Genomic DNA, 13,278 nt, shown 5'->3' with positions numbered 1-13,278 from the left:
GGGGGGGCGGCGGAGGGCGGAGGGGTTGAATCGTATAAGGGTAGGCGAAAGAAAAGGGAGACTGGGGGGGGGGGGGGGGGGGGGGGGGGGGGGGGGGGGGGGGGGGGGGGGGGGGGGGGGGGGGGGGGAGGGAGGAGGGGTTGAATCGTATAAGGGTAGGCGAAAGAAAAGGGAGACTGAGCATTCCTGAGAAATGCTCCTAGGCAAGTACATACGGTGAAAGAAAGAGAAACAACAGCCACGGGTGCGCTGTAGACCACAAAAGGAACCGGCATTCTTCTCTGCTCCTCTGTCTCTCCTTCCTTCTCCCACAGCCACACTACCGGAGACTTGATTTATGAGTCCGCGTGTACGAGCAATCGGATACGACGGTGGGGATAGCGCATGCGCAGCCATTTTCTCGTACTGGCCCAGGCGAGGCCTATAGATCGGCACCGCTCTCCCCACTCCCCTGCTCGGGGCCTTGATTTTCGTGCAGCCTAGAGTCCTGTCGCCTCCCTTCCTCTACCTCCCTCTCTCCTACTCCTCCTTGGCGGCTGCTGCAGCGACTCTCCTTGTCCACTCGGTTATTAAAACCGAGGCGACACGCTCGCCAACCAGCAATTATCCGGCAAGCGCCCGAGGAAAGAGCACGGATTCTCGGAGAGGGAGAGATAGTCAGAGAGACAGAGATAGAGAGGAAGAGAGAGAGAGAGAGAGAGAGAGAGAGAGAGAGACATTATACGGATAGTCCGATCATTAAAATACAGTGCTAAAAGTGAATTTTGAGTATTATCATCCCTATGTGGAGGAAATAGTTGTACTCGTAGTTGGATTTTCTTACGTCGATGGTATTACGACAATTGTGCTTGAGTTCTATCATCCAAAGAATTGCTTGGAAAGTGACAACGGCATTTTTATAAACCCGCACTCATCGTGTGCACAATGGCGCAAGTTATGCAGTATCAACAGGTGTGTGTTTCATATCAGCGAATTTATTTTTACGCGTGTCTGTGACAGTTGCCCTTTTATAACATAATATCCAGCCAATAAGAGCTGTTGTCATCCTACCCCGAGCTTCCGAACGTCATTCATTATTCCTTGTCGCGACACTATAATCCCATTAAATTCATCGGCTTTTCCTTCAACTGCTTGTCTTCTATGAAATATTAAAAATAAGAGCCAAAAAGACAAAAAAAAAAAAAAAAGAAAAAAAAGAAAGAAATAAAAAAAAAACAAAAAATAAGCATTTGATGGAACAACAGAGACAAACGCGTTACGCTAGGGATCTCGATCATTCCGTTTGCCTTTCAAATTACGCACGAGACGTAAACAACGGCGCACGACATTGTCCATCATCACCTTCGTCACAACGCAACCGATCGTTCTTACTTTCTCTCTGCGATTCCAGATGTGCATGCCCACGATATCGCCCATGCCAGGCATGGCCCCCATCTCCTCTATGTCGATGTCGATGCATCAGCAGCATCACCACCATCACCCAGCGATGGACTTTAACAACGCTGCAGCAGCGGGCCTCCACTATCAGGCCTACGGCAGCTCCGTAAGCTCCGGTCAACTCCATCACCACCACCATCATCACCACATGAGTCTGAACCAGGGCGGGCAGCCCTCGGCCTACTGGTTCCCAACCGCCAGCAGCGTTCACGGCCAGATGCCCGAGGGCCTTGCCGCACCCGCCTATACGTCCGCGAGCTCCGTGACGCCGACCTGGTCCGTCCAGTCCCAACTTCCCAGTGGCCTTTCCCAGATCCAGCATTACTCGCTGCCGCCCACGCCACCGGAGCTCCCGGCTAGCCCGCAGTCCCAGCTCTCGGCATACCAGTGGCCGTTGAGCCCGCCCGCTGATCACGTCCTCGGCGTCGTCGTGGAAGTCGAGTCGAAGGCGGCCGCGGTCAGGAAGTCGACGCGTTGCCGTTGTCCCAACTGTCAAGTCGACGGTGGCATGGCCCAGCTTGGTAGCGACGGCAAGCGTCAGCACGTTTGCCACGTGCCTGGCTGCGGTAAAATTTACGGGAAAACCTCGCACCTTAAAGCCCATCTGCGCTGGCACACGGGCGAGCGGCCCTTCCCATGCAACTGGCCCTTCTGCGGCAAGAAGTTCACCAGGAGCGACGAGCTACAGAGGCATCTGCGCACCCACACCGGCGAGAAGCGCTTCTCTTGCCCGACCTGCGCCAAGAGGTTCATGAGGAGCGACCACCTCACCAAGCACATCAAGACGCACGAGAACCAGAAGAGGAAGAGCGCCAAGAAGGAGGCCGTCGCTGCTGCCAGCAACAAGGAGAACAGCCTCCCCGACCTCAAGGATCTCAAGCATAAGTCACAGAGTCCGACAATCGTTTCGCAACAGCAGCAGCAGCAACAGCAGCAACAACAACCGCAACAGAATCAGCATCAACAACAACAACGACAACAACAACGACAACAACAACAGCAGCAGCAGCAGCAACAACAACAACAACAACAACAACAACAACAACAACAACTTCTACAGTTACAACAGCCCCAATTGCAGTACCCTGTTTCACACGTCACCGGACATTATCACCTCAATCATCTTAATCATCATCAAATGTTACACAGCTCCATGATCCCGGCTTAGTGTTTTTAAATATTAGTAGTAGTAGTAGTAGCACGTGTGTAGGGCGAGAGCGATTATAATAAAAATTGACCTCCTTCTTCAGTTCCTGAGTAGCATGTAAGTATCGGCTATAACTTGGAGGTCAATATGTACGTAAGCTATCGATGTATGTATATTAGAGGACAATACATAGAGAGAGAGAGAGAGAGAGAGAGAGAGAGAGAGAGAGAGAGAGAGAATGGGTATGCGCGGACGTGTGAGTAAAAAATTAAAGAAACGAGATAGAGAGATATGTAGACCGAGATTGTAAATAGGTTAACAATGTACATATTTAACCTGTAAATAATAGATCAATCGCACCGCAGGGAGGAAAAAATTGATCGATTTGATGGTTTTGTAAATAACTGTCGTATAATTTTGTAATTATAAATTTACCGCTGAAAAGCATTGATTAAATGAAATAGAATATTTAAACTTGACTATAGTTTATTTGTTCCCTCGCATTAGTCCTTCATCACCATTACCTTGCACAATTTTATTTACATTAATACAAATTCACGATATTATTTTATCCGTTTGATGTTTTATGAATTTCACGACCATTTGCATTTTCAAAATACTCTTCTCATTTTGGTTGAAAATTTGGCGTCCACGAGGGAAAAAATGCTTTACCAGCATCGATTTCATTAATCTATATCAAGTTTCGTAAAGTAAAACTTATTCCTATACCCGCCAAATACATTAACGCTTATGTGTAGAAATTTTAATGCTGTGTAATACGAGGCCTTCGATTCATTGTTAAAGATTTTAATTAAAAATTGAGGAGTTGCGTTAAAAGTAAGAAAGATACGAGTCTCAAGGGACGTTGTTATATAAATTTATTCTGAGCATAAGTTTGATAAAATTTTACTTTTATCTACTATTGAGTTATTCTGGAGCAACAGTTCGGTATAGAACAATTTAAATAATATTAATTAATTTGGTATAAGCAATGAGCTTGAGTGGAGAAATGTGAAACATTACGTATTGAATGGTTCAAGGTAGTCGAAAGGTGGTGGCACTCTTCTACTTCTTCCATCTCAATTCGAAAGAAACGTCACGTAAGCGCAATGTGCGGAAATAAAATCATCGAGTACCTTGAAATTTCACATAACAACGTATCATCCCTTGATCATATATCACGCTTTATCCGACATCTTCCTGTCACATGATACATCCTCTGCACCGCCCAGCATCAACAATGAGCTCAGCTCAGGCCGACGATGCTCTCTTATTATCCTCTTTTAATCTTTGCTACGAATCTTCGATTGATCCAAGAATCTAGATCGGATTTTGCTATTTACCATATGGTACGCGTTAGTGTAGCACTCTTTAACTGCGAGATGGTAACGTCTCATGACTGCCAACGATAATTAATATTTTCATTTATACACTCGCGCTCCTCTCATTATTATCTTATATTATCCATATTCGTATTAATGCTCGAGAGATATTAATGCTTCTAGTAGACTTTTCATCACATTGAATTCCAATGGACCAACTTCGCTATCAAAAACTAGGACTAATAATTATATTCATCATTTGTAAATACGCGATGTAGTGATGATAGTGGTGGTGGTTGTGGTGGTGGTGGTGATGGACCGTATGAATATCTAAGGAAAATATCGAAAAATTATTTTTACACAAGATTACAGCCGTTTGATAATTATAAATATCATTTCGTCCCAAACGGCTCATATCGTCCGACAATCACTCGCTGAGACGTAAATAGATAATCTAATTACTTTAATATTCCGATGACAGATGTCAAATGTGCGTATATTGTGTTGTAAAGTAAATTTTTAATTTTGATTACTTTTGGTGGATAATTCGTAATTGAACGTATAAAAGTCTAGTTAACTTTCCTTTTACTTTGAGATGAAATGATTTCGATTGGCTATGAAAAATGCCACCTCATGTAACTCTCTCGCTCGAGACACAAATAAATCTCAATTTTAATTGATTAAAAATCTTTTCATCTTCACATGTAACGAACAACAAAGGTCGCCAAGGTCAACAGCGTTTGGTGGCTTAAAACACGAATCAGAAAACAGAAAATCGTTATAATATAATTGTCGGGATACAATAATCGGGATTAAAGACACGAAAGCAATTGAGGGAGAGAGAGATATACGAGATGCGTTGCATCAACGCTCAAGCCACATAAGTCGAGATTATGTATAGTACATATGAATAGTTGAGGGAGAGTTGTGAACTTTGTACGGCTTTGGTCGCGATCGGAAAGTCTGACGATAAATTCTTATAAGGTGCTCGCGGGTGATGAATGTCTTGATTAAACGTATCCGAGGACGAATGGGTTAGCATTTTGCTGTCCGGCTGATCGAGCAAACATACGAAGCCTCCTCGAGTTCCCGCGTCGTCGGCTACTGTTGTGGCTCTTCGTCGTCAGATGGCGACAGGCGGACCACTCGCTTTGTCGAGCGCATAGAGGGTAAGAGAGAGAGAGAGAGAGTGAGAGAGAGAGAGAGAGAGAGAGAGAGAGAGAGAGAGTGGAAGAGAGAGAGAGAGGGTGAGCGAGCGATAAAACACAGTGTGAATGCATGCAATGCACGTATATGCATTGTTGCGCTGAGGTGCGCACGTATGCATAAGAGTATGAGTGGGCATGAGCACGTGTGGGCACAGGTGCGGATGCGCGCGCCTCAGCGGTCAAGTAGGGAGAGCCATTAAGTGGGCGGGCGTCTCGCGTGGCTCCGGCAAGGATTCATGGCTGGCTCGCGAGCCGAAGAGAGAGGACAGAACGGCAGGACGATTGAACAACGGAACGAGGACGTGGACGAGAACGAGGGTGATGCGCATAAGAAGTAAATAAATGAGATGGTAGGGAAAAGTCTTCGGATGGGTGAGTGAGTGATAGGGTGGGTGGGTGGGTAGGGGGTAGAGGTAAACTTTCTGAGGAGGATAGGCGGCCGTGCTGTAAGGAGAGAAAAGAGGTGTACAGGCGGAGGGGGTGGCGCCACGGTTATTCCGAGTGGGTACGCGAGCGGCGCGAATCCCACTGTCGGCGTCGTCCAGGTCTCTCGTTGCAAGCGAGAAAGGAGAAGAGGCCCGCAGTTGGTTGGCCGATCGCTAGCTCGTGGAGACGATCAACGACCGGACTCGCGCGCGCGCTATTTTTCTTTCTCACTCTCTCTCTCTCTCTCTCGGTCACACACACACACGCTTTCGCATTCTCTCTTGGAACTCGGCGCGTGTGCGTGAGAGGTGCGCCGGCGATTGCACGAGGCGCGTGAAAAGCCACGGGAGCCCCGCGCGGGCCTTCAGTGCGCGCCGCCGCGATTCAAAGCAGGCCACGCGCCACGACGCAGCTCCTCCGAACCTCGCGCATCAAGTGCACGAGAGAGAGTGAGTGACCCGTGAAATGAGAGCGGGGCAAGAGGGGGAGACGTAAGAGACCACAAGGCGCGTGGGTGTCGGTTGTTGAGAAGTGACGCGGGAGTTTACTACGAGTAACGGTCGCGCGCCACGATATTGCGATTAGAGGGAAGTTGGGTGGCAGAGAGAGAGAGAGAGAGAGAGAGAGAGAGAGAGAGAGAGCGAGTCGGTCTGTCCGAAACAGCGGAAGGGGGGGGGGTGTAGCTATACATACACTTACGTACGTACGCACGCGGGCGCACACGCGCACGCACGGACACAATTGCACATATTAGCTGGGCAACCTGGAGGCAGTGGTTGTTGCCGTTGGCGGCAACTGTGGTGGCGACGGTGACGGCGGAGGCGGTGCCAGTGGGCGCCACAAGGCTGACAGCCCCACGGCGCCCCTAATCTCCATAAAAGTGAGTTTATTACCTATGCAATGCTCGATTACAACCCCACCCCCACCCCCTCTCCTTCTCCTCTTACGTCTTTACTTCCAACCTTTACCCTTTAATCTCATGAACGTACGTAAATAAGTAAGCACCTATGCCTAATGGATTTTGGCCCATACCCGACCAACGGATGCATGGATATACATGCCCATTCGTTTTTCATTTACGTATAGACAATGCATTGTTTTTTTCCACCTTTGCGTTTATCGCTGGATTTTGGCGAATACGTGCATGTGTGTGAAAACACGTATTCTTATAATTACAATCGCAAGCTGATTGGCTGCTGCTTTATCGTTTCTTTGCTGGGAATATTCTCGACATTAAACACGGACATTTATTTATCTAAGTTTATTGTTAAAACGTCATTTGTGAGAATACGTAAGCTTATAAATGTTATAAATAATAGATCACGATTGTACTACTTTCGCGCATTGATATTTACAGGTAGCAAGTCTTACCGTACCTACATATTACAAAGATTTATTTTTCACGCATAATCAGAACGCAAAATTTGCTAGTTAGACCGTTTCATCAAATAGCACTTGATTTATCAATTTGCATAGCGAAAATAAAAACAATAACTAGACGAAATTTTTAGAATTCCCCCTCGCTCTCCCTATTCTTACCCAGAACGCTTAGCGCGCTTCATTTGGCCAATGTGAGACAAACTATCAAGTGTTATTATATTCGAGCCCTCTGCTGAAAAAAAAAAAAAAAAAAAAAAAAAAAAAAAAAAAAGAACAAAGAACAAAGAACAAAAACAATACAAATCGTATAGTCAAATCGTAAATCCAATGTCAAGCCAAAGTCATTTGGCTAGCGTTATGATATGATTACGTCGAATGAAGCGCAAGTGAGAAAGAGTGGCGAGAGTGGGTGAGGAGGAGCCGAAAACTCGATAAATGCAAGTCGCGCGCCTCGGACTTGTAATATAACAAACGTTACAATGTTACCGTAGCCGTTTACGCCCACCATCATACATCACACGGCGAGTTCCCCTCTCTTTCGCCTCGACTCTTCTCCCCTCGTGCCACCACCTCCTCTCTAACCCCGTCCCGTAACCACCGCTCCACCCATCCCTCTGGTCAGCTCTTCCAACGTCCCACTCGCGGGCACACACCCAAGCTCGTTCTTTCCCTCTTCCCCTGCAGCACCCCCGGCGAACTCTTGCTGGTACAGCAGCAGCAGCAGCAGCAGCAGCAGCAGCAGCAACGCTGGCTGGCGACTTGCACCGAGTCTATTCGAGCGAGCTCTAGTGAGAAACAGGTGCGTCGAATTTTCTTACAAGCCCTTGGCGTATGCACCAACGATTCACCAACGATCACCGCCTTCCTAAAAAAAAAAAAAAAACCAATCGAAGGAACTTGGGCGGAGTTCATTTCAAATTTTCAGTCCCAGCATCTTCATGCATCGCCTCATCGACTTCTTACGTTTATTATTGTTTTGGCCCTCCTTCCCTATTCCCTCTTAACTCTGCTCATCGCTTTCTCGCAATTCCCACTTTTTATATTATCAAAGGGATAATCGCAGTCGTCGCGGCAGTATTCATACGACGACTGACGGCTATTTCTTTCTCGCCGGCTTTCATGGAATGAAGAAAAAGAAACGAGCGGAGGACGAAGTGCGCGGACGATGCTCGACGGAGATGCAATTATTTACGATATTTCAAAGTGCCCCAGTGTCTTATTGCCAAAGGGTTTATAAGATCATCGTATTATCTTATTAATGCTGTTTTATTTTCAAAATAAGGACTTTGGAAGACTATGCCCACGACCATAACCATTGCCCCTCTCATTCCCGGCCCAATACATTATTTCGGCGCTTACCATTAACCATTTTATCATTACAATATACGCATACTTATCGTATAATCGCGCTCCATATCCTTAATAATTTGCCATTGCTTCTCAGGCGCTAAGGTGCGCTTTCCAATTGTTTGCAAAATCAGCACAACGCATTGGCGCACAAAAAATAATAACGTTATAATAATAATAATAATAGTCGTAGTGGAAAGGAGTTGAAAACTAATTTGCATATTAACGTGCCGAAGCTCACGACCAAACATTTTTATTTGTACAGTGATTTTCTTATCCCTTTCTACTTCTTCTGCTCCTCCTCCTTCTACTACTTATTCCTCTTCTCTTTTATCTTCTCGCTCTTTTCGCTTTCAACTATTAACACTTTGGCCAATGAAGTTTATTTAACGATTGAAGCTGACAAGCTTGAATCGAGCCGCCGGCTCGACAACCAACCTAAGCGACATGTCCTTCCAACCTTACAATCGTCCCTATATCGCCCTTGTAAATACATAAATATATATGAATAAATGTAAATTGACATGGAAGCAATAATCGTACGGACGATTGCTAATAATCAATAAGAGAGCAGCGTCGCCTGCCACTCCCCGATGCATGTGCACGGCGATGGAAACGGAGCAGTCATCGAGCGAGACAATAATCGGCGTCTCCGGTCTTCGGTCCGAGTTTCCCGAGCCCACACGCCCAGGATCCCGGCGAGGAGGTGCGAGGCAACGAGCCCTTCGAATTTTCGGCCTACGGGGGTGGAGCGTCGATCGGCCCGCGGGCTCGCGGGTTCGCGGGCGCGCGCGCGCGAGAGAGAGAGAGTGAGTGAGTGAGTGAGTGAGTGAGTGAGTGAGTGAGTGAGTGAGTGAGTGAGTGAGTGAGAGTGAGAGAGTGAGAGAGTGAGAGAGAGAGAGAGAGAGAGAGAGACAGAGGACGAGGACGAGGAGGATGAGGAGGAGGTGGAGGTGAAGAAGGCGCCGAGCGCAAAACGGACGTGTCTTAAGATATATAGTGGCCGCGCGGACAGCGCGGAAGCCTCGGAGTCGAGAGAGTCGGCGGGAGGGCGCGGATGGGTCCGGGTCCGGGCCCGGGTACGGCGACGTAACGCCGTCGTGCCTCGACCGACACACCCCCGCACACAAATCTAATTAATTTATATCCCGGAGGAATGAGGCGCCACCGACGGCTCGCGCGGCAAAAACACAAGGCCCAAAGTGGGAGGAGAACGTGGGCCCGCGCTCTCGGCCTATCTGCGCGCGTCCGACATTCGTGCGGCCGAATGTGATTTGCCTTTGTCGATGCGAGCCCGCAAGCGCCTCCGCCAAATGCCTTCTGGCTTTCTCAGTTTTCTTTTGTTCGGGACCAGCTAGAGGAGAGCCGTAAATATATATTTTGATAAAATAAATAGCTTCACGGCCCCGACGGACTCTGATGGATTTTCGACTTGCCTCGGAGGCCGCGCCACCTCCAATGCACGATTTTTTAACCTTCTCTATGTGCTTTCCGTCTCGAGCTTTACCTGGTCATCGTGTCCCTTAATTCGCCCTTCGAGGGTTTTTTTTTTTGTTTTGTTTTTTGTTTAATCTCGTTATTGGCAATGGTGGACCGCTAGGCTCGCTCGATATTAGACGATCCCGCTTTGCGAGCGACTAATGGGCTAGTAGGGCGCGCGCGCACACACGCACCCACACCCATAAAAAAAGACACACACAAACAAACAAACAAACAAACAAACAAACAAATCCATACGTCCCATACAATTCAATGGAACACGCCGTTCGTAACGTGATATAATAGAACTGTGGTGTGTGGTATTGGGATTATCGTCATATGGCAGGAGGAGTAACGTTTTTAAAACATTTTAAGATTTTTCTTGAGAGTTTCAATGAAGCTTGCCAACCCGAGATTATTGCCTATCGCATTCGGTTGGATAATAATTCTCCCATGATTCTCATGATGACCATTAGATGCAGACCATTATCAAGATCATCGATACATTTGTCATGGGGTTAGGACAGTACCGATATATATATATATATATATATATATATATAGTATCTTTTGTCCCTTCTTGTCTCCTCTCGCCACCAATTTATTACAATTTTTATAACGATAAAATTTTGGAGCTGGTTATCAACACGTATATAGTGGGGTCGGATGGTGGTACGTTGGGGTGCGAAATTCCTTATCGTCCTTATTGCGCTTCATGTGCAGGTATACCAACGGAATTTCGTGAGGTCTGAGTGACGAGCCGAGATATTGCGTCTACTGGCACTGCTTTCGAGAGTGATGTCAAGCGTTGATTTACCTCGTTCTTTGAGCCACTCGTTTACTTAACCTACATAAATGGCATCGTTGGCAACAATATTTAATATATGAATTGACGGTCGTGTACCTAGAATAATAATAATAATAATAATAATAATAAAAAAAAAATAAATAAATAAAACTAAATAAATATAAATATAAATAAAAATATATAAATTTATGTAAATGGTATTGGGAACGTTGATGCAATACGTAATTTCAATGGAATTTTCGTTTAAAACTAAGGACATATAATTAATTAGCCGTCCTTGAATTTTGGTGAAAAAAAAAACAAAATAAAAAACAAAAAAAAAACAAACAGGATATAATCGTCATAATAATCGTCAATATTTTAAAAGCGATGGTAGCTACTTCAATGGAATACATAAAAACTAATGAGTCCATAATATGTCAATGCTATCGGTATAAATAATAAAAGAACCTAACGATCGCCAACAACCTACATTAATTAATAAGAGCAAAAATGCTTTACAGCGCATATTCCTAGCGTATATATTTACATTTCGTGGCATTTCGTGGAATGCTATTATCATATTTATTGTTGCTATTAATGTTATTATCATCGTCATTATCACTCTTATCACTATTATTATTATTATTATTATTATTATTATTATTATTATTATTATTATTATTATTATTACTACTATTACTGTTGCAACTACAACTATTTGCCATTACCACTACAATTGCTATTATCGCTATTACCATTACTATTACAATTATTATTATTATTATTATTATTATTTCTTTTCGACACGACAATAGTTATTCAATGCTGAAACAGCTCGTTGTAAAGGAAACATAGTAATCATACTTTTTTCCCTGGCAATTTTCGTCAACTGGAATTCGTCAAATTGCAGCAACTCAAGCAGTCGTAACGAAATCGTTATGCTGCTTAGCCCCAAAGACGCAATTTACGCGTAAACGCGCCTCGCTCATGTAACTAAAGTCATTCGAGACAAACGAAGTAAGTGTACCGCTCGCGTTAAAAATGCTGCACAACAGTCCGTAAATCACGAGAGCCAAGCTAATCCAGAGGAGGAAAACAAACACAAGCCTCTAATAATTATAATTGGCTTAAATACGCTAGAGTACTTGAGAGGAAGAGAGAGAGAGAGAGAAAGAGATAGAAAGAAATAGATAGATAGATAGATAGATAGATAGATAGATAGATAGATAGATAGATAGATAGATATTGCTTTCTCACTACTACTGTAAAGACTGTATAAATGAGAGCGAGTCAGTCGATTGTCTGTCACTGTCTTACATTCGTCGTTAATACGATGCAACTTTAGCTTCTAACATTTAATACGTTTTACGCTTGAAAATTTCATTGCTATTTGAAAATTAATGGTTTTTATTCGCAAGCTCGGACAGCCTGTTATTAATGTAGGCTAAAAGGTTTCCCAAAATTACCGAATAAAAATATCAATTATGTTCATTATAATAATTCTATGAAATTCATAAGAGATAAAGTTAATAATTGAACTTTCGATAATATCGTTTGGACTTATGTATTAGTAAGTACCTAATATCACTACAAATAATTATTATTATTATTAAGTTTTACAAAATGCTATCGTGGCTCTGTGGCATTCATCGTCCTAATCGTTAGAGTTGCCGAATCGATCGCTATACCGACACATAGACTCAAACGTAAAATGCCAAGCTCGTCTCTCCGTTAAACGCGACAACTTCTCTTGAACGCATCACTAACGGGCACGGATGATGATGAGTCGGTCGCCCGAGTGCCCCGGTCGCAGCCACCAGCATCACAAAAAAATGGCAAGTTCCGACGGGCAGTGGCTTCCGCCGATCTCACATCTGGCGGAACGGGATCCAAGAACTAGGCAAGCGGTACGTTAAATGGCATTAAAAGAGGGAGTTGGATAGCGGGGGATGGATATGAATGTAGGGGAGGGCGAGCGGGGACGTGTGAGAAAAGGAGAGGAAAGATGCGGGCTCGGGTAGATTAAGCCGTCGCTCAGAAAATCCGTGCGTACTTGTGTCCGCCATTAGTGGTTTCCCTCCTCCGGTCTCTCTCCCTCATTCACGACCACCTCGTCGGCCAGGGGGAGCGTCTGAACTTTGCACCTGCAAATTGCAACGTCACCGCCACCGGCGTCCCATAACCGCGAGCGCGTGTCCAAACGCTGCCGAGGTATCGCGTGTTATGTGCGTCGGGATGATTGGAGGTGGCCGTTGACGAGCGCCGACGGCTAACGAAACCAATGGTCGTCCAACTAAATTCATAGTTGCGGTCGATTTTCATCGGGTGCAGGTGGACACGAACGTAGGCTCGTGGTGCCCGGATTTTTATTCCCCTACGGATTTTTCACTCCTCGTTGGATTAATGCGCATAGCCAGTCTTGGATGTATAGGCGATGGGCGTATCGGGTACTGGGACTTGGTCGCGTCCATTATCGCATGCGCTTTTGGAAAAGTTTTATTGCAATTATTGGCTCATGAGCTGACGCTCTCGTTTAATTGCAGCATCGCCGATCTTTCATCTTGAACAAGATTTTTTCACGCATGCCTTACCGCTATCTATATAATGCCCTAACCTTAAATATAGTTAGCTTTACGATGTGATCAATTATATCTTTAGCTTGTACGAATTGCATAATAGTGGCGTTGGAGCTTGGTTTTTGACAATTAAACGAAGAGCCACGAAGGTCTTGAAGAGAGTAGA

General features: G+C 45.2%; 1 protein-coding gene across 1 annotated transcript; it reads left to right on the top strand.

The window, feature by feature from the left end:
- The first annotated feature begins 701 nt into the window (after positions 1-701).
- Positions 702-2,594, top strand: LOC105362744 (transcription factor Sp5). The gene is made up of 3 exons (XM_011500232.1): positions 702-951; positions 1,391-2,394; positions 2,498-2,594. The coding sequence occupies exons 1-3, from the start codon at positions 925-927 to the stop codon at positions 2,592-2,594; spliced, it is 1,128 nt and encodes a 375-aa protein (XP_011498534.1). The 5' UTR covers positions 702-924.
- The last annotated feature ends 10,684 nt before the right edge of the window (positions 2,595-13,278 follow it).

This window comes from Ceratosolen solmsi, unplaced genomic scaffold (assembly GCF_000503995.2).
Source record: "Ceratosolen solmsi marchali unplaced genomic scaffold, CerSol_1.0 scaffold41, whole genome shotgun sequence".
NCBI classification, from domain to species: Eukaryota; Metazoa; Arthropoda; class Insecta; order Hymenoptera; family Agaonidae; genus Ceratosolen; species Ceratosolen solmsi.
Note: the sequence above shows the minus strand (reverse complement) of the source record. Positions and strands in the feature narration are given on the sequence as shown.